Genomic DNA, 13,441 nt, shown 5'->3' with positions numbered 1-13,441 from the left:
ACATGATAAAATTCTTACACAAACTGTACCCTAACCAAATTAACTCTCAGTTTACTCTATTCCTCTGCCATTAGGGCATCACATCACATTAAATAACAATAAAAAAACTGCTGGAAGGCCTCTCTCATTAGAAGCATTATGGATTATCCTCAACACCCTCTCTTGGAGAGTTTAGATTTTGACCTTTTATCCCGTACAATGGCCTGAATTGTTTATTGCAAGTGCCTACTGATGTATCCAAATTCATCTTCAAAACAATCAGCCTGTAATTATTTTTGACATTCATTTAATAGAATTAACTCCAAGCATATAATTAAGAAAAAATAAGGGTTGGGGGCAAGTAATCCTCTTTCTCCAATAACATATAAAAGCAGTAATTTCATTTATATGCCTACTGCAGGAAGAAATATTCTTTACAATAAACATTTTATAAAAAATACTGACCTAGCTATACCCACATAGAATAATTACACAACATATTTATGCTTATCTTGAAGTTTTAATACTTATTTAACTCATATAATTTTAACAAAATAAAAATGTTTAATGAGAATTCAGTCTTTCAATTTTAATAGAAAGATTTCACAGTCTAAATCTAAAAATGTAAAATGCTTAACATGAAAATCATAAATCTGCCTTTACTCTCAGACATAGAGCCTACCTTTCTGACTAATCGAAGTGCTTGTGTCCTCTCTACCTCGTTGCTCTGCTGTATGTCAATGCACCTAAATAATACATAAAATATTTAATTATTGATAAAAATCCTATTAAACAATTTTTTTGTATAATACCATGATCAGACCCATGTTCATGTCAATATAGTATTTGTAAATGTTAATACAAGTTATTTTTCAGTACCAGCAAATACTTATTTAATATCTCTAGTGATAAATACTTATTATAATAAAACATTTCAAAACTATTTCACTTAAAACTCCAGGAAAGAAGAATACAGTAAGCAATTTATAGAATTATATATATCTATACAGAAATAATAAACATATTTATAAAGCAAAATATCAGAAATCTACTGAAAAAATATTCACCTATCTTTGATAAAGTTCACAGATACTTTATTAAAATTGTGAAGGAGAAATATTTCCAAGCCTATGTTTCAGTTTAATTGTGATTTTAACCAGAGCCTAAATTTTACGTTATAACTAAGTTAAAAGTCTTATATTAGCCACAATAATTCTATTTTACCAAAATATAATTTGAAATGTGACTGTACTTCAAAAGTTAATGCTCATATATCACTTAACTGACATTTCTCTATAAAATTTACTAAATTATTCAATTTCTAAAGAGTCTTTGGTATATGTGGAAGAATAATTCATTTTTACTTATGTTTAGACAGTTCACAATTCTAATCAATACTTTATATATCAATACATAGATAGTTCGCTATTCAAAAGCATTTCTGCTATCTGAATATAATTAATCTAAAACAACTTTAATAAGAAGCAAATAGACATATAATTTCATTTCTGGCCACAACAGATCAGACCAATCCTCCTGCCAAAAATAACTATAAAGGCTAAATATAGTACTTTGTAAAGCAACTGTTAAAAGGGCAATGGATAATAATCCCTGGAAAGAGAAGCACAAGCTCCATATCCACTCAGGCTTTGTCCCTGGGGACACCTGCCAAGCCCCAGTTTTAGGGGAACAGAATCCTAAAAGAAAGCAAAAATCTTCCTGTACTGGAGAGACAGACTGAACTTTAGGGCAACCAAAGTGGCTGGGACTTGAGGGGAAAAAATCTCAAAGAAAAGAAAATAGGAGTATAAGGAAGAATCTGCGTGCCATCCCCTTTCCAATGCACTTGCCAATTTCTATGTTGTACGAATGCAGAGTTAAAGTCCAAGAAACCAAGCAAAAAGCTACTGCTGAGAAGCCAAGGAACTGAGCAGAAATTTTAGCAGGTACATAATATTCTAAGAAAGATGTTAGGGCTCAAGGCTGCTCGGGATGAAGAGGTTCTGCTAAATATCTACATTTTCACTTGAGACTCCATATAGCCACTTCCTAGAGCAAAGGCAAAGGAAAAAAAAAACAAATTTTAACACAATCAGTGTGATAAGCCAACATTCCAAAAATAACATGATCCAGAGCCAAAAACTTTTAACATACAATGTTCACATCCAATCACATATAATATGAGGTATGCTTTAAAACAAACAAAGGGTTGAGTAACCAAAAACCAAGAAAAGAAAATGATAATAGAAACAGAACACAGGTGATTCACATACTGGAACTGTCATAAATAACTATGATTATTATGCTCAAGAAAATAAAGCAGAGACCTAGAATGTCTAAGTAAGAGTAAAATATAAATCACAGAAATACAATAACTGAAATTAAAAATTCAAGAGACTGAGGGCTTCCCTGGTGGCACAGTAGTTGAGAGTCCGCCTGCTGATGCGGGGGACACGGGTTCTTGCCCCGGTCTGGGAAGATCCCACATGCCGCGGAGCGGCTAGGCTCGTGAGCCGTGGCCGCTGAGCCTGTGGTCCGGAGCCTGTGCTCCGCAACGGGAGAGGCCACAACAGTGAGAGGCCCGCGTACCGCAAAGAAAAAACAAACATGTAAGTAGAAAGTAACAACACTGAAGCACAAAGATTAACAACAACAAAGATTGAAAATACAGTAAGGGCACTAGACATGTGGCACAGTGAACAGATTCAGCACTCTATAGCTGGAGTACCAGGGGATAGGAGAGAAAGTAACAGGAAAAAAAACCTTTAAAGTAGCCAAAGGAGAAAAAGAAGCAACAAGAAGAGACAACTTACTGTTCAACAAAAAAAAAAACAAAATCCAGAAGACAATAACTTATTTAAAGCATTGAAAAATAGTAACTGGTCAAAAAAATACCCTTCAAATGGGAAGGGAAATAGAGGATTTATAGACAAATAAAATATGAGAGAATTCAACTTCAGTATACCTACACTATGAGAAAATAGTAAAGGAAATTCAAGAAAGTGACCCAAGATAAAAGGGTGGAAATGTAAGAAGGAAGAATATTGGAACGGGTAAATAACATAAGTAAATATCACTAGTTCCAATTTAATACAATAACAGGACTATCCTATGGGGTTACAAATATATGTAGAAATAAGGCAGAGGGGAGCTGGTGGTCAAGATGGAAGAGGTTTCCTGCATTGTTCTGGCTGTAATAAAAATGGTAAACCTTAACATATCAAGGATAAATGTAATCTCTAGGGCAACTGCTAATAGAAGAAAAGGCTTTAAAACCAAGACATTAACAGAAGAGGAAAAAAATTCTTGATTATTCCCAAAGAAACAAAAAAGGAGCAATGCAAGACCAAAGAACAGACGTGACAAATAGCATATGAACAGCAAGACAGCAAAGCCAAATACAGGAGAAAACTAATGGCAAGATGACAAACTCATAAATATAATTACATTAGATAAAGCACATAGAACCTGCATATAAAAAACCACTAGACATAGTCTAATCCAATTAGAAGACAAAGATGGTCAAACTAGATTTAAAAAAATCTATATGATGTTAACGGGAGAGAAACTTAAATGTAAGAACAAAAAAAAAGAAAGTGAAAGGACTGAAGAGGATATATTGTGCAAACCCTAAATAAAATAAAGTTAGTATAGCTATATTAACATTAGATAACATGAACACTCATAAAAGAAGTATTACTAGGAATAAAGAGAAACATTTCATAACCAGGAAAGGATTAGCCCAATGAGAAGGTTTAACAATTCTAAATATGAATGCAATAACAAAGTTTCAAAATATATAAAGCAAGAACTGACAGGGGGACTTCCCTGGTGGCGCAGTAGTTAAGAATCCACCTGCCAATGCAGGAGACACGGGTTCGAGCTCTAGTCCGGGAAGATCCCACATGCCGCAGAGCAACTAAACCCATGTGCCACAACTACTGAAGCCCTCGTGCCCTAGAGCCCATGCACTGCAACTACTGAGCCTACGTGCTGCAACTACTGAAGCCCACATGCCTAAAGCCCATGCTCCGCAACAAGAGAAGCTACTGCAATGAGAAGCCCATGCACCACAATGAAGAGTAGCCCCCGCTCACCACACCTAGAGAAAGCCCACGTGGAGCAACAAAGACCCAATGCAGACAAAATAAAAAAAAATTGAGTCCATGATATTAAAACTTCCTAAAAAAGAAAACCCTAGGACCAGACAGATTCGCCGGTGAACTCTACTAATCATGTAAGGTAAAAAGCAATATCTTACATAAGTTCTTACATAAATTCTTCCAGAGAATATAAAAAGGGGGTAACATTTCCTTAGTTGTTTTATAAACATACTCTTGATACCAAAACCAAAATGAATATTAGAACAATGGAAAAATATAGGCCAATACCTCTCATAAACATAACTGCAAAAATTTTTCCACAGAATATTAGCAAACCCAATACAGTTATATGTGAAATAAAAAGACATCATTAAAAAGTGGTGTTTACTTCAGGAACGCAAACAAGGAATATAAAGAAATCCACTAAGAGTCTACAGCAAGTATCATAAATAATGGCAAAATACTGAACACTTTCAACTTGAGCTCAGGAGCAAAACATAGTTATCCAATTACCATTTCTAGTCAGTGCAATATTCTAACCAGTGAGATATGGTGAGGAAAAGAAAAATATAAGGATTGGGAAGGAAGAAATAAAAGAGTCATCATTTGCAATTAATGCTAATGTACACAGAAACTCTAAAATAACCTTAAAAACAATCAGAATTAAAAAGTGAATTTAGTCAGATCACCGAGATAAGAATATACAAAAACATTAAAACTTACAATTATTTTTCTATATATTAGCAGCAAAAACTATGAAAAAGAAAAATTTTAATTACATTAATACTATATCTAATAAATGCCTTACGATAAACCTAACAAATATGTGCAAGACCTCTCTGCATAGAAAACTACAAAATGTTGAGAGAAATTAAAGGTCCAAATAAATAAAGGTTTGGAAGATTCGATATTATTATGATATCAATTCACCCCAAATTAACACAGAGCTTCAATGCAATTACTATAGATATCCCGGAAAGTTTTATGGAAATGGACAAGTTGATTTTCTAAAATTCACATGGAAATACAGAACCCAAAATAGAGGAAAAGCTGGAGGACTTATACTAATACATATCAACACTTACTGTCAAGATGCAGTCATTTAAGACAGGGAGAAAATGGAGCAAGAATAGACAAATAGACCAAACAAAGAGAATAGGGAAAGCAAAACCAGAAACATACTTATCAGTTACCTGACTTACAACAAAAATGAAACTAATTTAGACATGAAAGGAGAATCTTTGCACTAAATGCCTCTAATATTTATTGGATATTGATAAAAATGAATTGTGACCTAACACCTATTTCAACATATACGGAATAAAAACTTTAGAAGAAAAAATAGGATATTATCGTCCAAAGAGACCAAAAACATTAACTATAAAATAAAAGACTGCTATATTGGATTTTATTAATTAAGAAGAGTAAGAAGACAAGGTAGACTGACTTGGAGAAGAAATTCTCAATACATATACTGGAAAGGAATCATATCCAGAAGATACCAAGAACTCCTACGCAAAAAGATAGACAATCCAATTTATAAATGAGCAAAAGATAAAGAGGATATCCAAATAGTCAGCAAGCAAATGAAAGGGAAACAGAAATTAAAACCACAATGAAACTCACAATGAAAACCACAGCAGAAAAGGGTATAATTAAAAACTGAAAAGAGCAAATGCTGATGAGGATGTGGAGGGATTGGAACTCTCAAACATTTCTGGTAGGAGTGTAAATCAGTACAATCACTTTGGAAAACTGTTAGGCAGTAACTACTAAAGTTAAATAAACATAAAACTTATCACCCAGCAATTCCACTCCTACATATATACCTAAGAGAAATGAGTGCACACGTCCACCAACAGACTTGTGCAAGAATGTTCAGGGCAGCTTTATTCAAAATAGCCAAACACTGAAAACAACCAAGAAAAAAATCAACAGAATGGATTAAATAAATTGTGCTCTATTCACAACATAAAATACTACACAGAAATTTTTTTTTTAAATCAACATGGATAAATCTCACAGATAACACTGAGGAAAGAAAAGAGTAATGTATACTTCCAATATATGATACTCAAGAATAGGAAAAACTAGTCTAGGATGAAAAAGGTCAGAGTAATGTTTCCTACTGACTGGGGACACAAGGGAACTTGATTGGGATGCTGAAAATGTTCCATATCTTACTCAGGATAATAGGGTAATTGGTCGTATCTACCTGTAAAAATTATCAGGCTTTACACTAAAAATATGTATACTTTATGGTAGGTATGCTAAAACTTAATACACGATTTTAAAAAACATATAAAAACATAGGGAGCTCTAAGAAAATTACCTAGCTATTAAATAGTCCACTTTCAATTTTAGCACCTTCTGCAGAATACTGGAGTCTTGGATGAGATACCGAAGAGCTCGTAGCCCTGCCGCCCGCACTTCTTTTGCTTCATTCAATAAAGCTAACCGCAAGCTATATGAAAACAAACAAACAAAAAGTCTTGCTGCATGAGTTTCAAATACACATAAAATTATGATACCAAATCCTTCTTCAGTTGAAATAAGCAAAGCTACTTGTCATTTTACATATATAAAAATCATTCACTGTAAGCCATGGAACTTCACTAACGTTATTTTTTAATTTTTGTCTCCTTGGTATATTCCTACCAATCAAGAAAATGTTAAGAGTTTTGTTCTACCTTCTGTAGTTTATTTTATATAAACAGTGGGAAATTAAATATGCCTTTTTCAAGCTGTATCACATATGCCTCTACAGTCTATCCCCCTCGACCTACTTGTTTCACTTCTCCCAAAGAATCATTGGTTTAAACCAATAAATAAAAATACTTTAAAATGACAGTAGGAAGAAACTACTTATACCAATTTTATTTTATTTTATTTTATTTTTTATTTATTTATTTTTTTTGCGGTACACGGGCCTCTCACTGTTGTGGCCTCTCCCGTTGCGGAGCACAGGCTCCGGACGCGCAGGCTCAGCAGCCACGGCTCACGGTCCCAGCCGCTCTGCGGCATGTGGGATCTTCCCAGACCAGGGCAAGAACCCGTGTCCCCTGCATCGGCAGGTGGACTCTCAACCACTGCGCCACCAGGGAAGCCCTATACCAATTTTAAACGATGCCAAAACGATGGCTATGAAACTGTAACATTAAGCCTCTCGTGGGCTTGAGCAAATCAAGTTTGCCATAGCACACTGTGTCTTAGGTGAGATCTAGAGATAACTGTACAGGTTCTTCTTGCTCTTGGGAATAATATGAGAACTTTTATTCTGCGATTTAACTTAGAAGTTTAGACTGTAGAAGTCCAAGTACTTTTCGAAAACATTAGCTTTGGTTCTTTATATTTGATAATTACAAAATATCAGTAAGAACAATAGGATAACAGTTAAAAATGCTGGAGATCCTGAATTTTTCTAACATTCAAACAACTGTTTCTATAAAATCAAAACAAGGTGTTATACTCTATTTTTAGTTTAAAATTACTAAAACTGAAATTACTAAAATTCAGAAGGGATGAGGAAGGCAACTGAACTATACTTACCAAATTATGATATCTTCATAGTTAAAACCCAGTTTTTCTTCATTGTGGCCAATATCACAAAGCAGCTGTCAGAAAAACAAAACAAGTATGCATAAACATAAGCATGTATTTTTGCTTATTTACATACATTACCTTTTTAGACTGGAATAAAAAGGTATTTTTCTCTAATAAAATTTTGAAAAATATATGATTCTACTGTCTAAATATGACTTATTTCTATCATCTTATCGTTTATTTGACCTGACAGTTCTAGGTTTCTTGCCTTTGTCTGAATTAACCAGCTGTTTTTTATTATTCTTTTTTCCCCCTCCATACTCTTACTGTTTTAAAAACTATTCCTGGGACTTCCCTGGTGATCCAGTGGTAAAGAATCCGCCTTGCAATGCAGGGGACATGGGTTCGATCCCTTGTCAGGGGACTAAGATCCCACATGCCACGGGGCGACTAAGCCTGCGCGCCACAACTACTGAGCTCACGCACCTCAACTAGAGCCCACATGCTGCAAACTACAGAGCCCACGCACCACAACCACAGAAGAGAAAACCCACACGCCACAGCTAGAGAGAAGCCTGCGCGCTGAAACAAAAGATCCCGCAGGCCTCAATGAAGATCCCACATGCTGCAACTAAGACCTGACACAGCCAAAAATAAATAAAATAAATAATAAATCTATGGGAAAAAAAACTATATTCTTTTAGTGGTTACCACAGAGATTACAACATGCATTTTTGACTTATTACAGTCTAACAGAAATTACTACTTTACCATGTTCTCAATAATATGAGACCCCAATACTTCAACTCCATTTACTCCTCTCACCTTTCACTTTTTGTTTTTTCTATCTTTTAAGCCCCACAAGACATTATTTTTATTTTTAGTTAATATTTAGTCAATATCAATTTATATTTACTCTCAAATTCACCACTTCCATTACTCTTCACTCCAGTGGTACCTTTATGGGATGTTCTCTCTTCTGCCTAAAGAATCCTCAGTTCATTGTTGTTGATCTGTTTTATTGGTATCTTCATTTGTTCTATAGCCAAGGTTGCTGGCAATGGATTTTCTTGGTTTTTGTTTGTCCAGAAATGATTTTTTCCCACTTATGTTTTTGGAGGACATTTTGCTGGATTTATATAAATTGTTAGGTTTGCTCTTTTCTTAAAACAATTTCAAGATGGCTTCCATTGTTTGTTGACAAGTATGATATGAGTCTTACTGTTGGCTCCTTTGAAGGTCTTATCCTTTTTGGTCAGACTCCTTTCAAGATTTTTTTATCTTTGATTTCAGCACTCTTGCTGTTCAAGGGTGGTTTTATTTGCATCCCTGCTTAGGGAAAACAGAAATTTCCAAATCTCTAGGTTGATACATTTTATCAGTTTTAGAAAATTCTGTATCTCTTCAAAAGCAGTTTTGCCCAATTCTCTCTCCTCTTTTTCTGGTAATTCAAATGTTCAATCTTTTAGTGTATACCACAAATCTCTAAGTCCTCTTTTCTGTTTTCTCCTTTCTCTTTTTTTTCTGTCCTTCAGCTGGGTATTTCCTATTTATTTATCTTCTGATAAGTCTAATCTTCTATTATACCTACCTAGTGAATTTTTAATTTTACCTATCATGTTTCCATTTAACTTTGTACACATCCAATATCATAATGAAAAAATCTTTTTTCACCTATTTTCTCCACAGTTTCCTCTATTTTCTTGATATATTAACTACATTTTAAATATTTAAAGTGCTTATCATCTAAATGGAATGAATGATGTAGATAATCTCTGAGTTTGTTTTTATTATCTGTTTTTCCATTTGTTCTGGTCATGTAGTCCTGTCTTTTGGTGGATCCTATAATCTTTGTACATAAAAACTTGCAGAGATTCCTGACTACGTTATCTTTCTCCACAAAGCGTTGAGATTCCTGACTATGTTATCTTTCTCCACAAAGCGTTCATCCTTTTCTTTGTCAGGCCAATAGACAATGGTGAGTCCATATTAGGCTGCTGCCCTGGTAATACTCAGTCTACCTATGGTTTTTCCCCCAGGTTTCAACTGAAACCTTGTTGTTCAGGGGACCAATCTCAAGAGGATGACATGTCTCATTTTTGTTTTATAAAAACACTAGAAAGTCCACCCTGATTTTCAAAGATTTTCTGCTTAGGATTTTATATTTCCCATCCCAGGATTCAACAAATAAATGTACTGAGGGGAGAATCTCCTTTTACTTGATTTCTCCCATTTGATGGTCTCCATCAAAAGCTCTGTGCTGTTTTTCCCATGTTTCAGCAATAGTACTCCTGGGACTATAGTCTAAATATTTAGCTTCCTGTCCACATTCCACATTAGCCAGTATCCCCCAGGTAAATGTTGCTGGAGAAGTTAGATCATCTCCACAAGATTCTCTCTTCTCTGAAGTCTTGGTTCCTATCCCACTTACAGCCAGAATAGTTGCCTGATGCCTTCAAACAGGCTTTCCTTTTTTTTTTTTTATTAAGAATACTGATCTAATACTAGCTATTTGCACCCCACCTGGATGACAACATATCATGTTGATCTAGTGCGAGTTTTGAAAACTGACTTTTATCTAAAAGTTACATAAAGCTTCGCAAGTTATTTATTGGGCCTAACTGAAAAGGATTAAAGAGAAAGTTGATCATTTCATTAACATGAAGGATCAGAAGGGTCTTCAAGTGCTGTTATTACTCTTCCTCAGTATGAAGTTATGAAGTTAAAAACCAACCAAAGTGACCAGCACATCTGCCTCTGTGAAAAGCACAATATTGTAGCAAAAAAACTAATGATATAAACTCACTGTTCTATTGGTAGGATCCTTGTAAAACTTCCTGCCCAATTTCTTCTTCAGAGGCAAAAAAAAAAAAAAAAAAAGAAAGATGTTGCAAATAGAACAGGGTAGGGGATAGGAATACAGGAACCCTCAGATACTGTAACATTTTCACAGCAGGGGAAAAGACTATAAAAATGATCACTTTATGTGGCAGGAAACTGCTGTGTAAATAGGTAAATAGGCAAAACAAGCTAAAAAGCTTTCCTTCACAGGCCTTTATCCAAAATGATTATACTGGTATTCTTATAAATTCCTTAAAATTCTGAAATATGATAAACAAAGAAGGTTTAGAGTGTCAAAGAGTATGAAAAAATTTTTATTTGTTTTTATTGTATTGTTATACAATGTTGAAAGTACTTAAATACTGAGAAGGATGAGACTTTTTATACATACGTATATCAATAGAACTAACACACCATTGTAAAACAATTATACTCCAATGAAGATGTTTAAAAAATAATAATAATGTAAGATTTCCTAAGCTTTGGGACAAGACAGGAAAATTTCTATACCTCTAGAAAACCAATGGCATACCTAAAATTAAAAGTTAAATAACATATTAGTCAAAAATATTTGGAGGGCTTCCCTGGTGGCACAGTGGTTGAGAGTCCGCCTGCCAATGCAGGGGACACGGGTTCTTGCCCCGGTCCGGGAAGATCCCACATGCCGCGGAGCGGCTGGGCCCCGTGAGCCATGGCCGCTGAGCCTGCGCGTCCGGAGCCTGTGCTCCGCAACGGGAGAGGCCACATCAGTGAGAGGCCCACGTACCGCAAAAAAAAAAAAAAAAAAAAAAAAAAAATTGGAAAAACATAATAGGCAAAAGGTTTAGGCCCTATATTAGTTTGCTAGGGCTGCTGCGACAAATACAGCAAATCTGGTGGCTTGTAACACAGAAATTTATTTTCTCATGATTTTGGATGCTAGAAGTCCAATATCAAGGTGTCTTGACAGAGTTTCTTTATTCTGAGGGCCTCGTTCCTTGGCCTGTAGATGGTTATCATCTCTCTGTGTGTCTTCACATGATCTTTCCTCTATGTGTGTCTGTGTCTTTATCTTTTCTTATCAGTACATCAGTCATATTGGATTAGGGACCACCCATATAATTCCATTTTACCTTAATTACCTCTCTAACGGAATTACCTCCAAATAGAGACACATTCTGAGGTACTGGGATAGAGCTTCAACAAACAAACTTGGGGGCAGGGGGTGGAGGATGGAGCACAATTCAGCTCGTAACACTCCACCCTCACAGCAAAGTAATATGGGCAGGACCTTATAATGTGAAAGTCTAAACAAACTGCAGAAAGATTTATCAGAAGAGGCAAATAAAATGCACAGAGAATTTATTGAAGAAATAAAACTGATAAATAAACATGACATATTTCCTATTTCCTAAAATCTGAATCAAATACATTGGAAAATGCCATTTAAATAAAGCTTACCAAACTGGCAAGAAACTGTTTTTTAACATGATTATACCAGATAAGAAAATGCACTGTTGATGGAATTATAAACTAAACACATATTGTAAAATAAATTGGAAAAATGCACCAAAATCAGGACCTGCTTTTGGTGATTTATATTAATAACTTAAAATATAAAGTAGGTTCAAGCACAAGATCCTTAAGACATAATTTACAATAATAAGGAACTAGAAACAAAATGTTCATAAAGGAGGAACCTTATGCAGATGTTAATATTACATAATACTGAAACACAAGAAATAACCTGCATAATGTATTGGTGAGTTAGGGAAAATATTCTAAAAGATATACATTTTTAAAAATATATACATTTTTAAAGAAGTCTATACATCAACATTTTAACATCAAAAAATGAAAGTACACTAATAAGGACCTGCTGCATAAAAAAAATTAAAATTCAAAATAAAGAAAGAAAGAAAAAAAATTGAAGTATCATAGGTGATTTATTTTCCTTTCTGTGCTTTTCTGTATTTTATAAATGTTTACAATGAATATCTATTACTTACCTAATCTGGGAAGGGTTATACATACAGTACAGTATTCATAAATAGCAACAGAAGTAGCATTTATTGACTATTAATCTTGTCAACCCTAGAAAGTAAGTAATATTTTGGTAAATAAAGACTACTGAGGCTAGAGATGGTAATATGACTTCCAAACACCACAAAGCTATTAAGTGGTAAAGCCAGAAATCAAACCAAACCAGTCTAAGTCCAGAGCCCAATGAAATGTGACTGTACTTTAGTACTAAAATTATCTACATGGGAAAAGAAAAAACAAAAAACAAAAAAAATTTACATGGGGGCAGGGGATGGATTTAAAAATAGAATAACTGAACATTACCATCTTATTTCATTTCTCCAGCCTCAAAAATGGTATGAATCAAGAGTTTGGAGAATCACACTCTGGCTATAAACACATAAAATGAGTAAGTGAATTTATTATTTTTTTCCCAGAACAGCTAACTAAAAACACACATACAAATATTGCCCATTTCAAAGGATTAAAACACACACAAAAAGAACCTTATCACTACACTACTAAAAAATAATTTAGTATTCATTTGAGATTCCCCAGATATTTCAGATTACTAGCACTGTCACTATATGGTACCATATATTAATGAAAAAGAAAAAGAAAAGGGCTCCTTAACATGGTGTTATCACTTAGACCTTGGATGTATTCTAATTCATAAACTTAAAAAAAAATTCTAAGCTTCATTTTTCTATTATTAACATATAAGATACTGTGCTTTTAAAATGGGAGAAATGTTTTCTTAAAACAACTCCATTTCTAAAAAGGCAGTGTTTCCTTTCTTCTGCTACAGTTTGTTAATAAAATGAAATGCTTTGAAATGTAGAAGTATAAAAAATCTTACCCTGTCAAGGGTTAGTTTCTCCCCTAAGTATGTACTTGGTTCTCTTTTCCTGAATTTTCTTTTTCACACTTAGATATCCTTGCAGAAAACTACAGATTCAGAGAAACATAATTTC

The 13,441-nt window shown here is 34.2% G+C and overlaps 1 protein-coding gene across 5 annotated transcripts in view; it reads right to left on the bottom strand.

The window, feature by feature from the left end:
• RICTOR (RPTOR independent companion of MTOR complex 2) overlaps positions 1-13,441 on the bottom strand; it is a 127,646-nt gene that overhangs the window by 73,483 nt on the left and 40,722 nt on the right. For 4 of the 5 annotated variants that reach the window (XM_082837398.1, XM_082837400.1, XM_082837399.1 and 1 more), the window contains exons 4-6: positions 7,632-7,696; positions 6,415-6,546; positions 662-725 (exon numbers count right to left, since the gene is read on the bottom strand). In XM_082837398.1, coding sequence (XP_082693524.1) covers positions 662-725; positions 6,415-6,546; positions 7,632-7,696 — 261 coding nt within the window. Of the gene's footprint in view, positions 1-661; positions 726-6,414; positions 6,547-7,631; positions 7,697-12,791; positions 12,858-13,326; positions 13,363-13,441 lie in introns of those variants that run through there. The other variant, XM_082837402.1, reaches the window with a different exon arrangement.

Source organism: Leucopleurus acutus (assembly GCF_964270905.1).
Source record: "Leucopleurus acutus genome assembly, chromosome: 3".
Taxonomy (NCBI): Eukaryota; Metazoa; Chordata; class Mammalia; order Artiodactyla; family Delphinidae; genus Leucopleurus; species Leucopleurus acutus.
Note: the sequence above shows the minus strand (reverse complement) of the source record. Positions and strands in the feature narration are given on the sequence as shown.